Genomic DNA, 17,492 nt, shown 5'->3' on the forward strand with positions numbered 1-17,492 from the left:
CACTCTTTGTTTTCTTTAATGCACAGGTATGGTTCTACAAACACGAGAGCTCAACACAATTATTCCATGCCAAATATTAAGCAACCCTAAAATGCAAAGTAATAACAAGGCACGGCTGCGCTTTGCTAGCAATATATCTCTTACCTATTTAAACATTAATGACTGAGACAGGAGGGATTAAATTGCAACAGACAGGACTGGCTTAGACAGGAGGGATTAAATTGCAATATTTCACAACAAATAACATAACTAGCAGTACCGGGTATTAATGCTCCAACATAACATCATTATATCAACAGCGTAGCATATTTATCACGAATTGGCACGGTTTCCCTGCAGTGGCTTGTTCCTGCACATTAGAAATAGAGGCGTCGCCATCTTACTGCTGGTAGCTGGTTGTCTGTGGTACTTATTTATGTGGCTGATCCTGCATTTGTGCACACGTAAATGTGTCCAACAATAGCGATTGAATTGCATCCTGGTACTACTGCGTGTTACCAGCAAGATCGCTCGTTTTCACAATCAAACTTTTAGATAACAGCTTCAGGGTGTCCAGGACATGGTAGGCTACATGCTGCCACCATTACTCAGCATTTATCAGCGATACTAGATGACATAACATTGAAACCTTCCGTATTAAGTTAACTGCAATTTTATATAATAAATTAACAATCTCCATATATTTACAGAACTTGAAAAAAGGCTGCTTACAGGTTTCAAGAGTGCATACACATGCCTCTAAACAATAACAACAATGACAACAATTCAGAGCACCGCTAAATCTCTTCCCCTCAACAACAACCTAAATAGGGGGCGGGGTCGTTGGTAAAGAACATCAGTCTCTTATTAACCGATAAGAATGTAGGTAAACGAAAACAGGGAGACTCTCTATGCTAAGCCTTTTTAACACTTCACATAACACTTCAGTAATCCCAGTTCAGGAGAACCAAGTTGTAATATCGTCAAAATCGATATGAGGAGGCCGATATCGATATGGACCGATAAGTGGCAAAAGGGACCGATAGTGGCTGTTATATCGGCAAAACCGATATATCGGTCAACCCCTACTCCCAGGTCCAAGTCCCGGTTTACAAAGTGAGGGGCTCTGGTGGCAATCGTGTTGCTAAGTCCGTTTTGTTGGCACGGTTTAGGTCCTCGCGACCCCGTAGACGACAAGGTGAAATTAAAAAGGCCGTTCTGTGTGATCAGCTTCATGCTATGGGAAAGCATTTCTGATATGATGGGAGAGTGACAGTAGCCCCATCCGCAGTGTACCAACCCAACGATCACTGAATGGTCAGATGAGTGTGAAAATGTTTTGTGGCCATCTCAGTCACTAGATCTCAACTCAATCCAACACGAGACAGCGTTTTCCATTCCTATCAACAGAACAAATAAAACAATAGAATTTCTGTGGGTGAAAGGTGTTACATTCTGCTAGTGGAGTTCCAGATACGATCAAATGCTCCCATAGAGTCTGTGTCACACTAAAAGTGACGCTAAAACTCGTCTGATGGCTTCTGGTGGCCTGGAGGCTATTAACACACATTATGTTTCCTTTATTTTGACAGAATCTTGTTTATATAGATATATGTGTTATGTGGTCATGCAGTATGTGTATCTTCATTTTATTTGCATGTTGTGTGTTTACTTCCAACGTGGATCTAATCGACGCTGCCCCTAGTGGCAGGCTGCGGCATCAGCGGCGCCAGGCTCGGAGGAGAGGGAGCGAGTGTGCGAGGAGCTGTTTCAGTCTGGGGAAGAGGAGTATGGTCTCCTGGAGGCACTGAAGTTTCTCATGCTAGCCAAGGCGGTGGAGCTCCACGGTAACATGCAGGCAGGACAGGATGTACCCGTCTTCTGCTGGCTTCTGTTCGCTCGTGACACCTCACCGTGTCCTCGCACCTTATTGGTCAACCACCTGAGTCAGATTGGCTTCAGCGGTGGAGCGGAACAGGTGAGAAGAAGCCTCCACTAGAGATCGTATGTAAAGTGTTTGTGTGTGTGTGTGTGTGTGTGTGTGCTGGGGAAGGGAAGCATTGTCCAAACCTGAGGACAACCCTATGTCACCTTCACAGTATATGCTCCCCCAGCACAAATTGTTCTAGAAAACACCATTGTGCCATGTGACAAGTTGATTGGCTTTGCAATTATGCAGTTTTTAGCATACATATCATTGCTTTATTTGAAGGTAGGGAAAAAAACTGAAGTGTTTTTCTACTCCTGTCCTGTAGGTGGAGATGTTTCTCCTGGGCTACGCTTTGCAGCACACCATCCAAACCTACCGTCTTTACAAAGCAGAAACAGAGGAGTTTATAACATACTATCCCGACGATCATCAACAGGACTGGCCCAGTGTAAGTTTGGTTACAGAGGACGACCGTCATTACAACGTCCCTGTTAGGAGGCCTGTGGAACCCCAAGTCAATGATGACCTCACTGTTCTCTGATTTACACGATTGGCCGAGGGGAGAGGTGGCCGCAAGCCGATTGGACGAACAACCCCCGATGGCTTTTCTGTAATTTTGACCAGCACACTTTTTACTGCGGTTATCAGAGCTGGAAAACTCTTCGGAGCCTAACGGGCTGCCTGTAACTGCCAAGAGAAAGAAACAGTAGGGTTTGTTTTTTTTCTTCCCCACCCCTGTCACTTAAACAATTGCTGCATAAAAAAAAAAAAAAAAGACAGAAAGACAGAAAGAAAGAAACGTACGTTTCAGTCTTAATCCTCCCTTGCTCGGACGTGATTGACAGGACTCGGCTACACTCTGGGATCTTGCCAAAAGAAGCCTCATCCATTCACCAACACTTAAGTGCTGCAGATACAAGGGGGGGTGGGGGTGGGGGGGGGGGGTGGGGTAACTATTTCCACATTGCCTGGCGGCCGGGGGGGGGGGGGGGGGGGGGGGCAGGCCTTGCAGCCAGTTTAGAGGACATTGAGTGATGCATTCTACTGCCTCTGTATGGAAATAGGGCATTTATTTGAATAGTGCATTTTAATAGTTAAATTTTGGATGTTTTGAATTCGATTGTGCCAGTTCCTCATAGAGGTGCTAACTCTCGACTGCCATGAATGCTTGAGGTTGCGTTTGTTTGTTTGTTTGTCTGTCTGTTGTTTATAAGAACAATACCGAATGTGGCATTGAACGCAACTCCACAGGAATTTTGTGCCAGTGAACCGACCGTATCATTGGTGTCATTGTGCCCTTACTGTTACTTTAATAAATTTTGCACAAAAGCATCAATGTGAAGGTATAGATATAGCAGTGGGACAGTTTGTATTAATGATCAGAAATCACTGGATATTTATATATATTATTATTATTATTATTATTAATACTATTAATATTATTTAACCATGTTTTAACTAACCACAGCCTGATTATTTGGGGTTTTTTGCTGATAAGACTAAACAAAAAAAACCAAACAAACCAACTGGAAATAAAACACTTACAGACAAGACCATGCGTTTGTGAAAAATAAAGACGTAATTTGAAGGCTTCATTACATTTCTTTACAGTGTAGTTTTTGAAAACTCCAACTGTAAAATAACAGTAAACATTGTCTTCTCGGCCAAACACGTTTATTAAAATGAGATGATAAAGGGGCTGGTGGTGATGATGATGATGATGATGATACAAGACAACACACTGCCTTGCCCTGATACGGTCATGAGGGAAGTTACTGACATCTGTAAATGCTTACTGGTACTAAGAACATGAGTACAGACACCACCACAATCCCTCTAAATCTGACACGACTGCTGTAGTAAGAGGTTTGAAAGAAAGGAATGAGTGTTTACAGAAAAACAGAACCCATTAAATCATTAAACTGTAGCACAAACAACTGCTTAAAGAACTTTCTATCATCAACACCAAGCTGCTGGTGGATCCCTTATTATTTAGAATAAACATAAACACGGCTGAGGCCTCATAAATCAAATATTTGACATAAACATGCAAACTAGCAGACGACTGTTTCGCAGGAGTAGTGAGTGGTGGTAACGCCTGTGGGTTTTGATAAACTCTGACAGAAAGAGATGGTTTGGTACCCACAACAATGCCTAAAACAGACTTAAAATACACTCCTGTCTGTAAAACAACAACAACAACAACAACAGCAACAAAACAGAGAAAATATAACATGAAGATAGTGGAAGTTGTCAGGACTGTAGATGTATAGTTTGTGCCTGTACAGTATATAGCAGAAAACACCAGGGAAGCTAGTACCTTTAAAAAATTCATGAATCTCAAATAAATTATATATGCAATAGCCCGATACCCAAGACCAGAATCCATCCTCCTCAGACAAAGACTTTGTGTCATCTATATAAAACATAGACTTGGAAAAAAAAAAAAAAAGTTGATTATATAAATGTTTTATGGATCATGGTTATAAAAAATAAAGAAGATCATTAAAATATACATCTAAGATATAAGAATTCGAGAAAAAACAAAACAAATGTAACATTCCTCACGATATCCCATTTGAATAAGAATAAAAGTTATTGTGCGTTTCAAAGCCTCAGATATTCCTCAACTGTCCAAAATATTCCTCTTTTTGTTTTTACCCAAACTCTCCAGGGCTAGAGTCCTCTTGCTCTGATTACCAGCTGTAGCTTCTTTTCCACACTCTGCTAGTAAAGATGGAGTTTATCAATATTGCTAGTAAGATTTGAAAGTTTTCTTTTATTTTTTAAAAGTCTGCCTGAGGAATATCTGTGCAGGTATACGTCAGTGCAAAAACTTCCATAGTGCAGAAGGCGCTGTTGTGGCAAAAGTGCAAATTTACTCTCTCGTTGATTGGTTGAGTGTCACTTATGCAGGGTCCAAGTGACCAATAGGACGAGAGACAAGGGGGTTAAAAGGTGAGAGAAGGCTGACGGATCAGGTTACAGGTTCGAGTTCCAGATCCAGCCTTCTCCCCAACCTTGTAGTTTTCTCTAACCGCAGCGATTCCCCACTCCTCCGTAGTGGGAAAACTTTTATCTTCTTTTTCCTCTTCTTCGTTTTGAATTCCTCACTTGCTTGTATTTACTCGGAGTCATGCATTCTCCTCTTCCTCATTTCGCACCTCCTCTCCGTCCTCCAACTGGGTCCTGGAGGTGACCTCACTCATCGGGGCAGCGTCTTCACCCTCTATGACCAGCTCCGACTCCGAGTTTTTACGCTGAAAGGCAAACGAATCAATATAAGAGAAAAATTTATCCCTTCGAAAAAAAAAACCACACTAGTGAAGCACAGGTAAACACTTGACTCAACATCCTGAGGATCACTGCCGCTTTAAAAATCAGTCATTTCGGGGCTTTTTTTTTCTCTTTTTTTTTTCTCTTTCAACAAAAAAAAAGTGCTTGCAGAAGTCAAGAAAAACAACTTCCCTCTCCAAGACAATCCTAAGAATTTAGGATATTCATCTGAAATGTTTTGGAACGTGCTATTGTGATGTCACCGAGGGATAACAGAAAACAAAACAAACAAAACAAAACAAAACAAAAAAAAAAGACACAGATGTTGTCACCTGTTGTCGGTACACATAGCAAGCAGCCACTGCCACCATCGTGGCCTCTCCGATAAAGCCTGCCAACAGCGAGCCTACTCCCAACGTAGCGCCGTGAACCCTGCCCGTAAACAACAACAACAACAACACAGTGGTTAACATTACAAACCAAAGCAGTCTGGAACATGGGGATGTAATGCAACAGTTTAAAAATAATAATAATAATTTCTTGTATTTTTATTTTTACTCTACCATAATGTAGATGCATTTTGCCATTTTGGCTGGTGGTTAGCAGGTTTAGCAGTTTGCCGAACACAAGCCTATTCAGCTGGACCTCTTACAAGCCTCACTTGCTGCAATACTTCAGGACCAGGCGTTTGCAAAAAAAACGCAGAATAGGAGATGTAAAGGAAACCTTGTGTTAACAGTATAATCAGGGCGCGTTGCCTTCCACTACAGAAAGTCAGTGAGATTACTGCCGCTCTGACTTCTCTTTCACTCCCAGCTCCTAAATCAGGCATGCAGCTTTGAATCATGATTAATTCAAAGCCAGACAGAAGCATAAAATCTTTGGCCTATTTTTAGGCTGATTTCATACTCCCCAGGCACCACACAAGCTAATTAGTCCTTTAGAACACAGCTCAGCTTGAACTGTGATGAGGGTTTTCAGACCAACACGATTTGGAAGCTCCAGATCATTTGAATTGTAAAAAAAAAAAAAAAAAAAAAACTTTCATCATTTACATATTTTCAACATCGGGGACTTGTGTTGTGTGTGCTGTGCAGATGTCACACTGGTTCAGTGATAACAGGAAGTCTTAGATCTGTGAAAATTATAAGAGACTGAAGACAAACCTGAGTCATACAAGTAAACTGGAAATACTGGTATGCCTGACCCCTGTCCCAGAATTCTCACATGGGTCCTTTATCACATATATTTTTTCAGCTACAGTGATTAGAATTGTGACTGGACTATTTGATATTGCATCAACAAACATCATATGAATGCTTGACAAAACCTGTACCAAAACGTCTGATAGTCAGGACCAGAAGCACTAAAGTAAATGGGGAACATCCTTAGTCATGCAGAGAACTATTTTTTTACTTACTTTACTATTTAAAGTGACACTCAAAAAAAAAAAAGAACGAAACCATGTGCAGTCGCCTTATCTGAGAAACTCTGGAACTTAAACTTGTATTTCAAGACAAGGCAGTGAAACTGTTCTTGACGGATCATTTCCCAAAATTAAGCAGTGCTAGGACATGGGCGATGCGGTTTGTAAACCCAGCACAAAAACAGGTCAGCAAACCCCCTTAAGATCCTATCAAAGTTTCTCCTAAAATGAGCAGCTCAAGGTCTGGACTGTTTAAGATGGTCCAAGGGTTACTGAAAATTGCCCAAAAAAAATAAAAAAATAAGAAAAACTTCCCTACATTTGGCACATTCTTGAAATAAGCCAACGGCATACTCCAGAGTAAATTCAACACTCGGGGAAAACTTCATAACACAGCCAATCAGCAGCAGGATATTTGATCACCAGTTCAACCAATTATCAAGGTGCCACTTACCCCATGTAAGGCAACACTACAAGGCTGGTGATAAGGACTACGATCCTGAGCACGGAGCTAGGAGCCAAAACAAACGTTTTCTTCAAGGTCATCAACCAGCCCGTCAGGTGAGCCCGCACAGTCACTGTTCACAGAGAGAAAGAGAGAGAGGTGTTATGGTAATGACTGTGCATTTCTAAGTGACAGACAGGAGAGGCAGAGAGCAAAGGAGAGAAAAATCTGAACTGAGTAACTGCAAATTAGCCCCCCTCCCCCCTCAGAAAATTCATCCTAACACGTTTAATTGGCTCTGCATGAGAACAGCACTCATCAAACTGTAACAGAAGATCAACCATTCTGACCTCATTTATGTTAAGAAAATACAAAAACGGGTCTTTAATCCACAGACATTTTTCCTCCTTTTTTGCATTTGCTTGATGCTAGATCCACATGAATGCTTTTCGATGGACTTTTTTTTTTTGTCTTTCCAGAGCCTGAAAGGTTGTAAGGAGAGACTGAGAGGAAAAGCCAACGTGATTTCAGGCCAGGTAAAGGGCATGTCAACAGGATACGTTGTGGTGGAAGCCTAGAGATGGTCCTATCTCCTCTCTCACCATTTCACAAAATGACAATGGGTCACTTTTTTTTTGTCCTTGCAGATAATGCAACACATGGTGGCTTTTTGACCCAGTCTGAAGGTTCGATTTGGAGAACAACAGCTGGACGAATGGATGAACCATACCTTGTACAGTGTTCAGTTAAACTGTAACTGGTATCAAAGTGCCTCGCCTGAAACTGTCCTACTGCTAGCATCAGAGCAGGATCGCAATGTAGTTACGCATAAAGTTTAGTCAGCATTTAGCTGGCATCATATACTCACACTGCAGCAAGCCCTGCCCGATAGCTAATCTAATATGGTCACATTTCAATCGGCTTTCTGAATTTTAACCTCCAACACTGTAGCTAACATGTACTGTCACGCTAACCCTAGCTTGACGCTGCGCCATAGCTCATTTTGTTAGCATGCTGTTACAGCAAGTCGCTCACTGGATAGCATGATACTGTACGTTCATAATAGAACTGACATTGGGCAGTTGCTGGTGTCATACAGCCTCAGCGCGACAGTAAGACATAGGCTAATCATCTTTCTAATCTTAAAAGTTATGCTATAGCAGTGAAACCCCACTTTAGTTAGCATCATGCGATCATACTTAATGCTAACGTATTACCTGGCAGAGGGAAGAAGGAGAAGATCTGAAGGGGAACGATGCAGAGGTTAGCGAAACTCGTCTCCACCCCAATGATGTCCACCAAGATCCTCTCAGACACGTGAGGGGTCCAAAACACCACAAAGCACAGCTGGAAAAAAAATCACAAAAACACAAAGACACAGTAAACAACGGGTCTTCAGACTTTTTTTTTCCCCAATCTGTGAATCTCCAAACAGTTAGGAGAATCGCCAAACAGTTAAGAGATAACTGTTCAGGAGTGACTCTGTGACCTTGGTCCATAGAACTCTATTCTACACCTTTACTCTAAGATTTATGAAAAAAAAAAGAGACCAACTGATGTACGTAAGTAAGTAAGAAGAAAACACAAATACAAACAACCCCTGGAATTCATTTTCTTTCTTTTCTTTTTTTTTTTTCCCCCGTTGAAAATATGGGTACGTGTACTGAAGCAAAGTTTCAAACACACAATATAATGTTAAAGGCGTTCACATGAAAACCGACCGCGGGGCCGCGCTTTTTCCACTAGCCCTTGTGCTATAAATGACATGACCCAACTTCAAACAGAGAAACTTTACAAATCAAAAATATCACATCTGTTACCTGCCATTAAAGCACCCCCTTGGATATGAATGCAGGCAAAAACATATCAGTATAGAACATCATGAAAAAATTTAGAGAAAAGAACAGAGCAATCCTGTTTGACTGTTCAGCACTGTGTACTAAGCCAGGCATGTTGTCGTCTTCTTTTTTTCTTTTTTTTTTTTTTAAGTGCTGTAGTCGTGTTGTTTTGACTATAACCCATCGGCTGTCATGTTTCGGTTGGCAAAAAATCTGTTGTTTCTTTTTTTCTTTTTTTTTTCTTCTCACAGCAGCCACAGGCAGAACTTGTCACAACACGACCGGATTACGTCGGGTTTTCACGCAAAAGCAACGCCGTTCGCCCGGGCCTGGAAGAAGAACACCTATCTGGTTTGGCACGGCCCTGACTTGTTTGCTGCTGAATTCTCTCGTTTCTGAGAATTCACATCTGGTATCCCAACTGCTGCCACACCCTAAGAGTCACAAACATCCCATTTCCACCCCAATCTTTAAAACAACCTGAGGCTAAATCCTAAACCTGTCATCATCGTGAAACCACAGGTCAATTCCTATCAACTGGTGTAAGATGACTGTCACCTCTCCTTACTGCTGTTTTTTCCCTAACCAAATAACCAAGGACAAAACACCCTAAAACTGTAAAACAAATAAACACTATGTTGGTGATGCAGCTAAATATTCATTCCAGTACACGTCCCTGTATATGAATGAGTTGCACTTACAACAAAAACAAGACCAAATTTAGCACTCATCTGCAGTACCTTACCTTTGGTTAAAGCCATCCTTCATGCTTGGGTGACATTAATGAGAGCGTTTTTTATTTTGGTAGACACGTCTACTAGTGTTTTTCATTTTTTATGGGAACAGCGGTTTTACAGTACCTCTTAAAAAAAAAAAAAAGAAAAGAAAAGAAAAACTCCCGAGAAAAACAAGGATGAACAAAGAGAGCCCATACACGAGATGGAGAGACAAGAGGGAGGGAACAAGTGAGAGAGAGAGAGAAAAAGAGAGAGAGCGAGAGGAAAAGGTAGAGGCGAGAGTGAGCTCTTAAAGACACAGGATCAGCTGCCGGCTACTCATCCAGACTGCTCAAACAGTAACAGACGCTCCTGAAGGAACATGACCTTTCTGATCTTTCCAGCACGTTTTGCACCGTACGCTATACTTAGAAAAGCCGGAATGAGTAAGCCGGACAGTTTTTTAAAGAATTAAAAGTGAACCATGGAAACCTCAGTCACAGACACACCACACACATAAAATAAAAAAAAAAAAAATTGTTCCATTCATGTGATAGGAACAGTTGTCTTGGCACAATCATTTCCTGTCTGAGTTACACTCTGCACTACAGAACAACCATTTTTGCCTCTGCAACATCATGAAAAACACAGGAACAAAGTGCATCGGTATTCTTCTCCCCCACTGAATGATTTTACCACATTTCCCACAATTCCCAGCACCTCCCATGATACCATCACTTACACGCTGCTCGAAGAATCATAAACAAACGTGGGTCAGGCTTACCGTGAGGGAGAGAGCCAGGCAGCAGAATGTGAACCTCTTAATGTGAGATTTAGTGATCCCCACACCGACTGTCAACTTGTTGGTGGGGTTATTCTGTTAAGAGACACAGAGTAACAAGTTATCTGGTATGAAATTTATCACCTGTTGACCTTCAACTTTCCAAATTATGAGTGTGTGTCAAGGAAGTGATCAATACCACAACGGGGAGACAAGTAGCAGGAGAGAAAAATGATACATTAAACCCACAGGAGAGTTGGAGGGAATGTGTTTACTCCTACCAAAACACATTTTTTTAACGTCCACGCTCTTTCTCTGAATCCTTCCCTTTCCTTCCCAGTAAACAGATTCGGTAATGAGAAACACTTGAGTGACAAGTGGCCTACCACATAACTACCTGCTGTGGGACAGGCCACCAAATTACAGCCCTTTAAAAGAAAAAAAAAAAAAAAGAGTGTCTCTTTAAACTGGCGTCTTTTTCTTCTCTGCCTAGCCCCTGTTGTGGAGATCTGCAGAAATTAAGCTTTTAAACTTGCGCACGATCATCTGTAAGTCACCGCTCACTGCAGGTTTCAGTTAGCTTCTTGGTTTTCTCTTGTCTCGTCACAAACTTCAGTGGTGTCTCGTGCTTACAGCTGAATTCGTTTTGACAACTAAAACCCAAAATGGAAGGCTCGCACGAGAAGAGCTTTCAACATCCAAAAGCTTCGAATGCCCCCCTAAAATGAAGGCAGCATGGTTCAGTGTAGTTCTCAGCCAACAAAAGGATGAGATGACTGAAGCTCCCAAGCCAGAACGAGAGAATCACAGTCACATGACTCTCCGTACCCATCAATCACTTTGTCACTGTTATTACAGACACTGTTGGAGTGGCATTTCATCACGCTATTGTGGAAAGCCACGAAAATAATAGGCTGTTGAAATAAGAAATTTCCAGTGCCTCAGGACAGACCAAGACATGTTTTTAAAAGTATGGTTTAATCCCCCATCACTGACAACAACAAAGTCATAAAACATACTGCCAACACACTCACCAGACTTCCCAAAAACCAAACAAATTGTACTTTCTCTGGCAACCAATCATCCTTCAGTTCATGCAAACCCTGACACCAGGAGAGTGTTACTTAATAATATTCCTGGGCCAATGACGGTTCTACCTGCTCCCATGGGGTGATTACAAAAGACCCAATCCACCCATAGGCAAAATGTGAAACAAAACAACCCATAATTCTTCCACTTTTTGAGACTTTTTACGACTCGTCATCCAACCACACGTCTGTGATGACAACATTAAGATGGCCAGTGTCAGTGTATTCGGAGTGTGATGCAATGTCATACCCTATCAAAGGCAGGGTAAACTGCACGAAGTTCAGTTAGCCAACCGTATGGCATGTGACCCACTGGATAGGTGGCCGTGAGGACTGCAACAGCCTAAGAACATACACAACAAAACAAAAGAAAAATTAAAAACTAAGTTAATGGATTTTTTTTTCTTTTTTTCTTTTTTTTTTTTTTTACATTCATTTAAATCCCAACCAATGACATTTATTTTCTGGCTCCTTAAACATTCTAAATTGGAATTTGTGGATATTATTTGACAAGCTCTTTGCTTACGACACATTAGAAAAAAAAAATAATAAATAATTATTGAACACGAAATGTGAAATTCTCTCATTTATATCTTTCACGTTGCCCGAAGGAAAGGGCGCGGGTGGAGATTTAAGGACGATTGGGGACTACCTGTCGACCGCACTCACCTCAATAGAAGCAGCGCTACCTTTTAGGTCACGGGATACGAAGAGGTTCACGATGGGTCGGCTTATGCGCTGAGTGGCCAGAATGAGAGCAAGAGGCCACCAGAAACTCAACATCTTCGCCACTGTGGCGTCTCCCTGCGGAGCAAAGCCAAGGAAACAACAACGACCATGCATCTTCAAAACCATTAACGGATATCTGCAGCGACAGTGCGCCCGTCTGACTCACTGCCACGTTATAAAAGAGCGATGTCTTTGCAAAGAAAAAAAAAGTTATCGAAAAAGGGTGCGTGTCATGAACATGATCGATATCAGGACAGGAAGACAAGTGTTGAGGGAGAAAAATGATAAACCCATTGGAGAGTTGGAGAGCATCATCCCCCCCCCCAAACTGTGCAGAAACCGTACAGCACCATGACCTCTGTGTGACATTACACCTGTACCCTCTAAGTGACAGGTAAATCATGTTTTCTTCCTTGGCTTTTTTTTTTTTTTTTTTATAGGTGTTGACAGGCTGTTTGGTCAAAGATAAAGTCAGACAGGCAGGCCACTGACATGTTCTAACCCTTTTCATAAAGTCTTTCCCCAGGTAGCTGTCTCTTTGTATGATTCAATGAAACCATCAAATGGAATGTATTCAATTAAAAACAAAAGTATATGCTTGACAGGACACGACATTCATACCATCCCAGAATAATTACTTAATTACTGGGTGAACATTTCCAACTTTAAACACTCCTTCAGTGGGCTTGTGAAAATATTACTACGTTATATAAATATTTTAACTATTTTTTTTATATAATGGCTCTAAAGTGTGCATATAATAATTCTGAAAAACATCAGTAGAGTTTGCATGTATTTAACTATTATACCAATAATTGAGGGGAAACTCCTCCTCTATGAACTAACCACAATATCAGGTAGGTTATCAGTTTTTCAGCCTAAGAATTTGCATGATAGAACTGAAACACTAGGAGAAAGAGACAGAGAGAGATTTGAAGTCTGCCTGCGCGATCTGCTCTCATCAGCAAGTTATCGGTACGTTAGCATTAGCATACCCCCACATCACTGCTGGTGGAGTCTGGGATGTTGTCGTGGATGTTACAGTAGTACCCCAGTCCGACGATGGTGAAGCGCACGAGCGCACCCATGTAGAGAGACAGGATGGGGATAAGGAGAGGCTCAAGGCATTCAAGGTTACTGTGGAGCAGGATGGCCACAAACACGATCTACAACAGAAGACAAACATAAAAACATGCACAAAGTAATGCACACAATAAATCAAGTTTGTTTCCAGTTTCAAATATGCATCATACTAAGATGTGCTGCAAAACAAAAAAAAAAAAACAAAATCTGGATCCTCTCACAGAAAACACTGACGTCACTGACTTTAGGTGAGCATGTAGACTGCTGATTTTAGCCATACGGCACAGATGCATCTTCCTTACCGGTGCTATGACATCAGAGATGCATCACAGTTATGTGTGCTATGACATCAGAGATGCACCATGGTTACCTGTGCTATGACATTAGAGATGCATCACAGTTACATGTGCTATGACATCAGAGATGCATCACAGTTACCTGCTCTATGACAGAGATGCATCACGGTTACCTGTGCTATGACATCAGAGATGCATCACAGTTACCTGTGCTATGACATCAGAGATGCATCACAGTTACCTGTGCTATGACATCAGAGATGCATCACAGTTACGTGTGCTATGACATCAGAGATGCATCACGATTACGTGTGCTATGAAAGAGATGCACTGTGGTTACCTGTGCTATGGCATCAGAGATGCATCGTGGTTACGTGTGCTATGACATCAGAGATGCATTGTGGTTATGTGTGCTATGACATCAGAGATGCATCACAGTTACGTGTGCTATGACATCAGAGATGCACCGTGGTTACCTGTGCTACGACATCAGAGATGGAAGCGCTTCCCACCAGCAGGCTGTACTTGTGCTTAAGAAGGATTCCTGCATGAGTCCATGCCTTTACAAGGAGAAAAAAAAAAGGGAGAGAGGAAAAAATAGATAGACTGATTTCTGTTGTCGGGGAAGTGAGTGAGAGACTTTTTTAATCTCTTTTCTTGGTCATTTGTTCTCAGAGTGGCTCCTAACCCCTCAATTTGAATTATGGGGATTATGGGTGACAACACTTACCATAGCGTCCAGCAATGGGAAGGCAGCCAGATAAAGGAATGCCTTCCTTGTCTTGCTCCCAACAAACTCGTCCACGTGGTGGAGTTTATTGACAATGTAGTAGCCTAGGTCTGTGTAAGCTACCAAAGGTGTAAAACAAATAAATAAATAATAAAGTCAGATATTTACCAGCGAGGGCCTTATCACACAGAGAGACTGATTCAGCTGTAAATAAGATTTAACATTTAATGACCACATCTGTTCACCTCTCAGCGTTATGGATTAGTCTGCTGGGTTATTATTCTTGTTAATAGTTAGAGAGAAAATATGCATGCAATGACAAGGAGATTAACGACATGACAGGTTCTTCTGACACTTTGGCATTAATAAAAGAGGAGAGAAAAAAAAAAGCAGAGACTGTCAACCCACGCTGATGAAAAACATATCTCTCTACCATGTCCCTCCCTTATGCCCCCCCCCCCCTCCCCCCTCCCTTCGTCACCCCCACCCTCCATTCCCGGGCCGTTTACTCACACACCTATGAGGATGTGGAAAACAATCGCTATGACTCCTGCCACAGCCATGCAAAGCACCGCCTTGGCGCGGTCTCTCTTGCTGTTAACGAACACCAGCCCCACGTTTTTAAAGTCACTCATTGGACCCGTGAAGAATTTCATGAGCGAGTAGGCCAGACCATAACTGGCCAGGGTTTCCACCGCATCCTCTCTGACTGTAGCAATACCTCTGTTCAGAGCCTGCCAAAAAGACAAAGATTGAGAAAAACGGAAGATAAAGCAAGGGGAAATTATGACTATTTTCCTGGCAACCATATGCCAGCACTTATGAATATGACGAGTGTCTGAGTTAAGTGTGTCCAGTTGTTTGACATTGTTGAGCGAGCACCGACATTTTATTACCGGTCTCAAATGATCGCGGAACAACGACCCTCATACGGACAAAGTCATTGCGGTGATTATACAACGTGATAGAACAAAGTACAGGCCCTGCTCCTGCGTAAAACACACCTCTAGCAATCGAAAAAAAAAAATTCTCCGTTTTGTCATCGGAAATTACCGGGGTGGTCATCTGACTTTGCCAGTCATCGTTTCCTTTCAGACTAGCGACTTGACCAAGCACAGCTGTCCCGCTCTAACCAAAGAGTACTTGATGCTATTAATACACTCTCACGCTGCCCGTTACGTAAACCTAATCCCTACCCTCTGTGCATCTCTCCTTGGCATGGACCGTCTCTGCCCTCTGGGCAACAATAACAGTGAAAGACAGTGAGGAGAGCACGGGGGGGGGGGGGGGGGGGGGGCACCATCTGAATGCCAGTCACTATATTTGTCTTATATGGGAACAGTGTCAAGCGACTTAGCAGTGAGTGATCATTGAGCAAGGTCCCAGATTCGACTCTAATTTGCATCTCAGTCACTTGAAACATGGTACAGTGAAAGAGAGGAACTATAAAAATATCACAGACACACAGATAAAACCATTCTGTGCTCTCATAACCTGCCGTGTTTGATGAGATTTGATCCTGGTGGTCCACAGTTCTGTTGCCTTTGGCTTCACTTCATTATCAGAGAATGATTTGTACCCGAGAAACGGATATGTGTATTCTTAAACCAACAGGAGATCGTAGTGTTTGACTGATATGAAAGCGTGCACGAAACTGGACATCCAGGACTAGATTTAAAGAATTCTGATGTGAAGAACAGCTTAATGTATGGGCCTAAAAGATCAGATGCACTTTAGAGCTCATAACCAATTCTCTGAATAATATGGAATTAAATTGGGATTACTAATTCTGCAGCTGGATACTGTCGGCGTTCCGTCACATGGAAGGGATTGAGAAAGAGGTAGTGGAATGGAATGTTTGCTAAAAGTTAAAGTTCAACAAATGAAAGTTAGCTTTCAAGATCTGAACTTAATCAAATTCTGTTTTAGTGTATTTTCATCGTTTACATGGAGTAGATACGTAGAAAAAAAACATACTATGCAATATGCTGTTTTCCCTAATCAAGCTTATTTGATTCTTAAACTTTGCCATCAGGTTCTTTCCAATGAAAGCAAATACAGCTCTTGGACAAGGACCAAATCAAAGAGTGACGAAGACAAGGGTAAATCATACAAAGTCTACGAGTAACCCCGATTCTATTAGTGGAAGTTTCCATGGAGACTATCATAGCTTTGCTATATGGCAGTGAGCAGGTGCTCAGTGCCGTTTGGACAGAGAGAGTAGCCTACTGATAGCGCTTTTTCCCCCTCCAACACAGATTTTGTTTAATGTGTGTTTAACACGTGTTTCAAGAGTCAGATAAACTTGCTGCAAGTACCAGGAGGGCATAATGTATGAAACCCATTGATGCCTTTTTGAACATTTTTAACGAATGTCTTGTGCAACAAGCAAGTGATAGGCCTATAGCTCATTTCCAGGAATAATTGGACAGAACATTTGAAAGAGCTCCTCTTTCAAACAAACAAAAACAAACAAACAAACAAAAACACTCAGAAACGCGATGCAATTACGTGGCCTACATTTGAAGGAAGCCCAGTTCAGAGTCTCCAAACGCTAAAATTTGTTTATTAAACAAACAACTAAAGATTAAACAAACAACTAAATAACAGCGAAATGTCAACTTGCAGTCTGTTGACATTCGTATGACACGTGTTTGTGATAAGGATAATGAGAAGAAATTGCGGTCCATTTAAGGATTCTGTGTAATTTACTACGCCCTCTGCTCCTCGCATCTCACGAAATTTCCTTCTGTAAACAATAAAACCAGGGACAGCGTAGATGTTGGAAATGAGCGATTTCGAGGATGTTTAAATTAATCAGCAACTTACCTGTTCCCCGAGATCGATGGCTATGTTGGTTATGGCCAAAGGAACCAGAAAGCGGATAAGAGGCCAGTAGGACTTGAGGGACGAAAAATCTACCATGGTAACGGCGGTAATGATACCACGGTTATCACCACCTTTGCCCAAAAATCACAATATTCCTTCCTCTATCAGTATTAGAGCGTTTCGTACAAATTTTGATCCGTGTCTTCATATAAACTGAAATCCACCTTACAGTTGGCTAACGGTCTATGTTCTGCAGGACATCACCACAAAAAGACTCTTCCGTGCCGGGGGGAAAGCGAAAAGGTCATCTGACATTTCCACTGAATAGTTCCACATAATTTAAATG

The 17,492-nt window shown here is 41.8% G+C and overlaps 2 protein-coding genes across 3 annotated transcripts in view; one reads left to right on the forward strand and one right to left on the reverse strand.

The window, feature by feature from the left end:
* The window catches only part of LOC115808436 (treacle protein), a 14,092-nt gene extending 11,418 nt beyond the window's left edge, over positions 1-2,674 (forward strand). For both annotated transcript variants that reach the window (XM_030769805.1, XM_030769804.1), the window contains exons 10-11: positions 1,685-1,957; positions 2,235-2,674. In XM_030769805.1, the coding sequence (XP_030625665.1) occupies positions 1,685-1,957; positions 2,235-2,450 (489 nt within the window). In that variant the 3' untranslated portion in view covers positions 2,451-2,674. The remainder of the gene's footprint in view (positions 1-1,684; positions 1,958-2,234) is intronic.
* A 2,137-nt stretch (positions 2,675-4,811) lies between these two features.
* On the reverse strand, positions 4,812-17,288 carry ankha (ANKH inorganic pyrophosphate transport regulator a). The gene is made up of 12 exons (XM_030769554.1): positions 17,147-17,288; positions 14,835-15,051; positions 14,318-14,436; positions 14,064-14,147; positions 13,204-13,374; positions 12,149-12,283; positions 11,730-11,822; positions 10,395-10,487; positions 8,274-8,403; positions 7,066-7,189; positions 5,518-5,617; positions 4,812-5,169 (listed from the first exon to the last, which is right to left on the reverse strand). Exons 1-12 carry the CDS (start codon positions 17,240-17,242, stop codon positions 5,044-5,046), a joined length of 1,488 nt encoding a protein of 495 aa, XP_030625414.1. The 5' UTR covers positions 17,243-17,288; the 3' UTR covers positions 4,812-5,043.
* Between the last annotated feature and the right edge of the window lie 204 nt (positions 17,289-17,492).

Source organism: Chanos chanos, chromosome 3, assembly GCF_902362185.1.
Source record: "Chanos chanos chromosome 3, fChaCha1.1, whole genome shotgun sequence".
Classification (NCBI taxonomy): Eukaryota; Metazoa; Chordata; class Actinopteri; order Gonorynchiformes; family Chanidae; genus Chanos; species Chanos chanos.

Bases quoted from the DNA above. Each gene is read 5' to 3' on its own strand.
- ankha (XM_030769554.1), bottom strand. From the start codon at position 17,242: ATGGTAGATTTTTCGTCCCTCAAGTCCTACTGGCCTCTTATCCGCTTT. The intron at 8,404-10,394 runs GTAAGCCTGACC...TTTTTTTTCCAG, and splicing joins GCCTGGCTCTCTCCCTCACG to CTGTGCTTTGTGGTGTTTTG. The intron at 7,190-8,273 runs GTAATACGTTAG...CTCTGTGAACAG, and splicing joins CTCCTTCTTCCCTCTGCCAG to TGACTGTGCGGGCTCACCTG.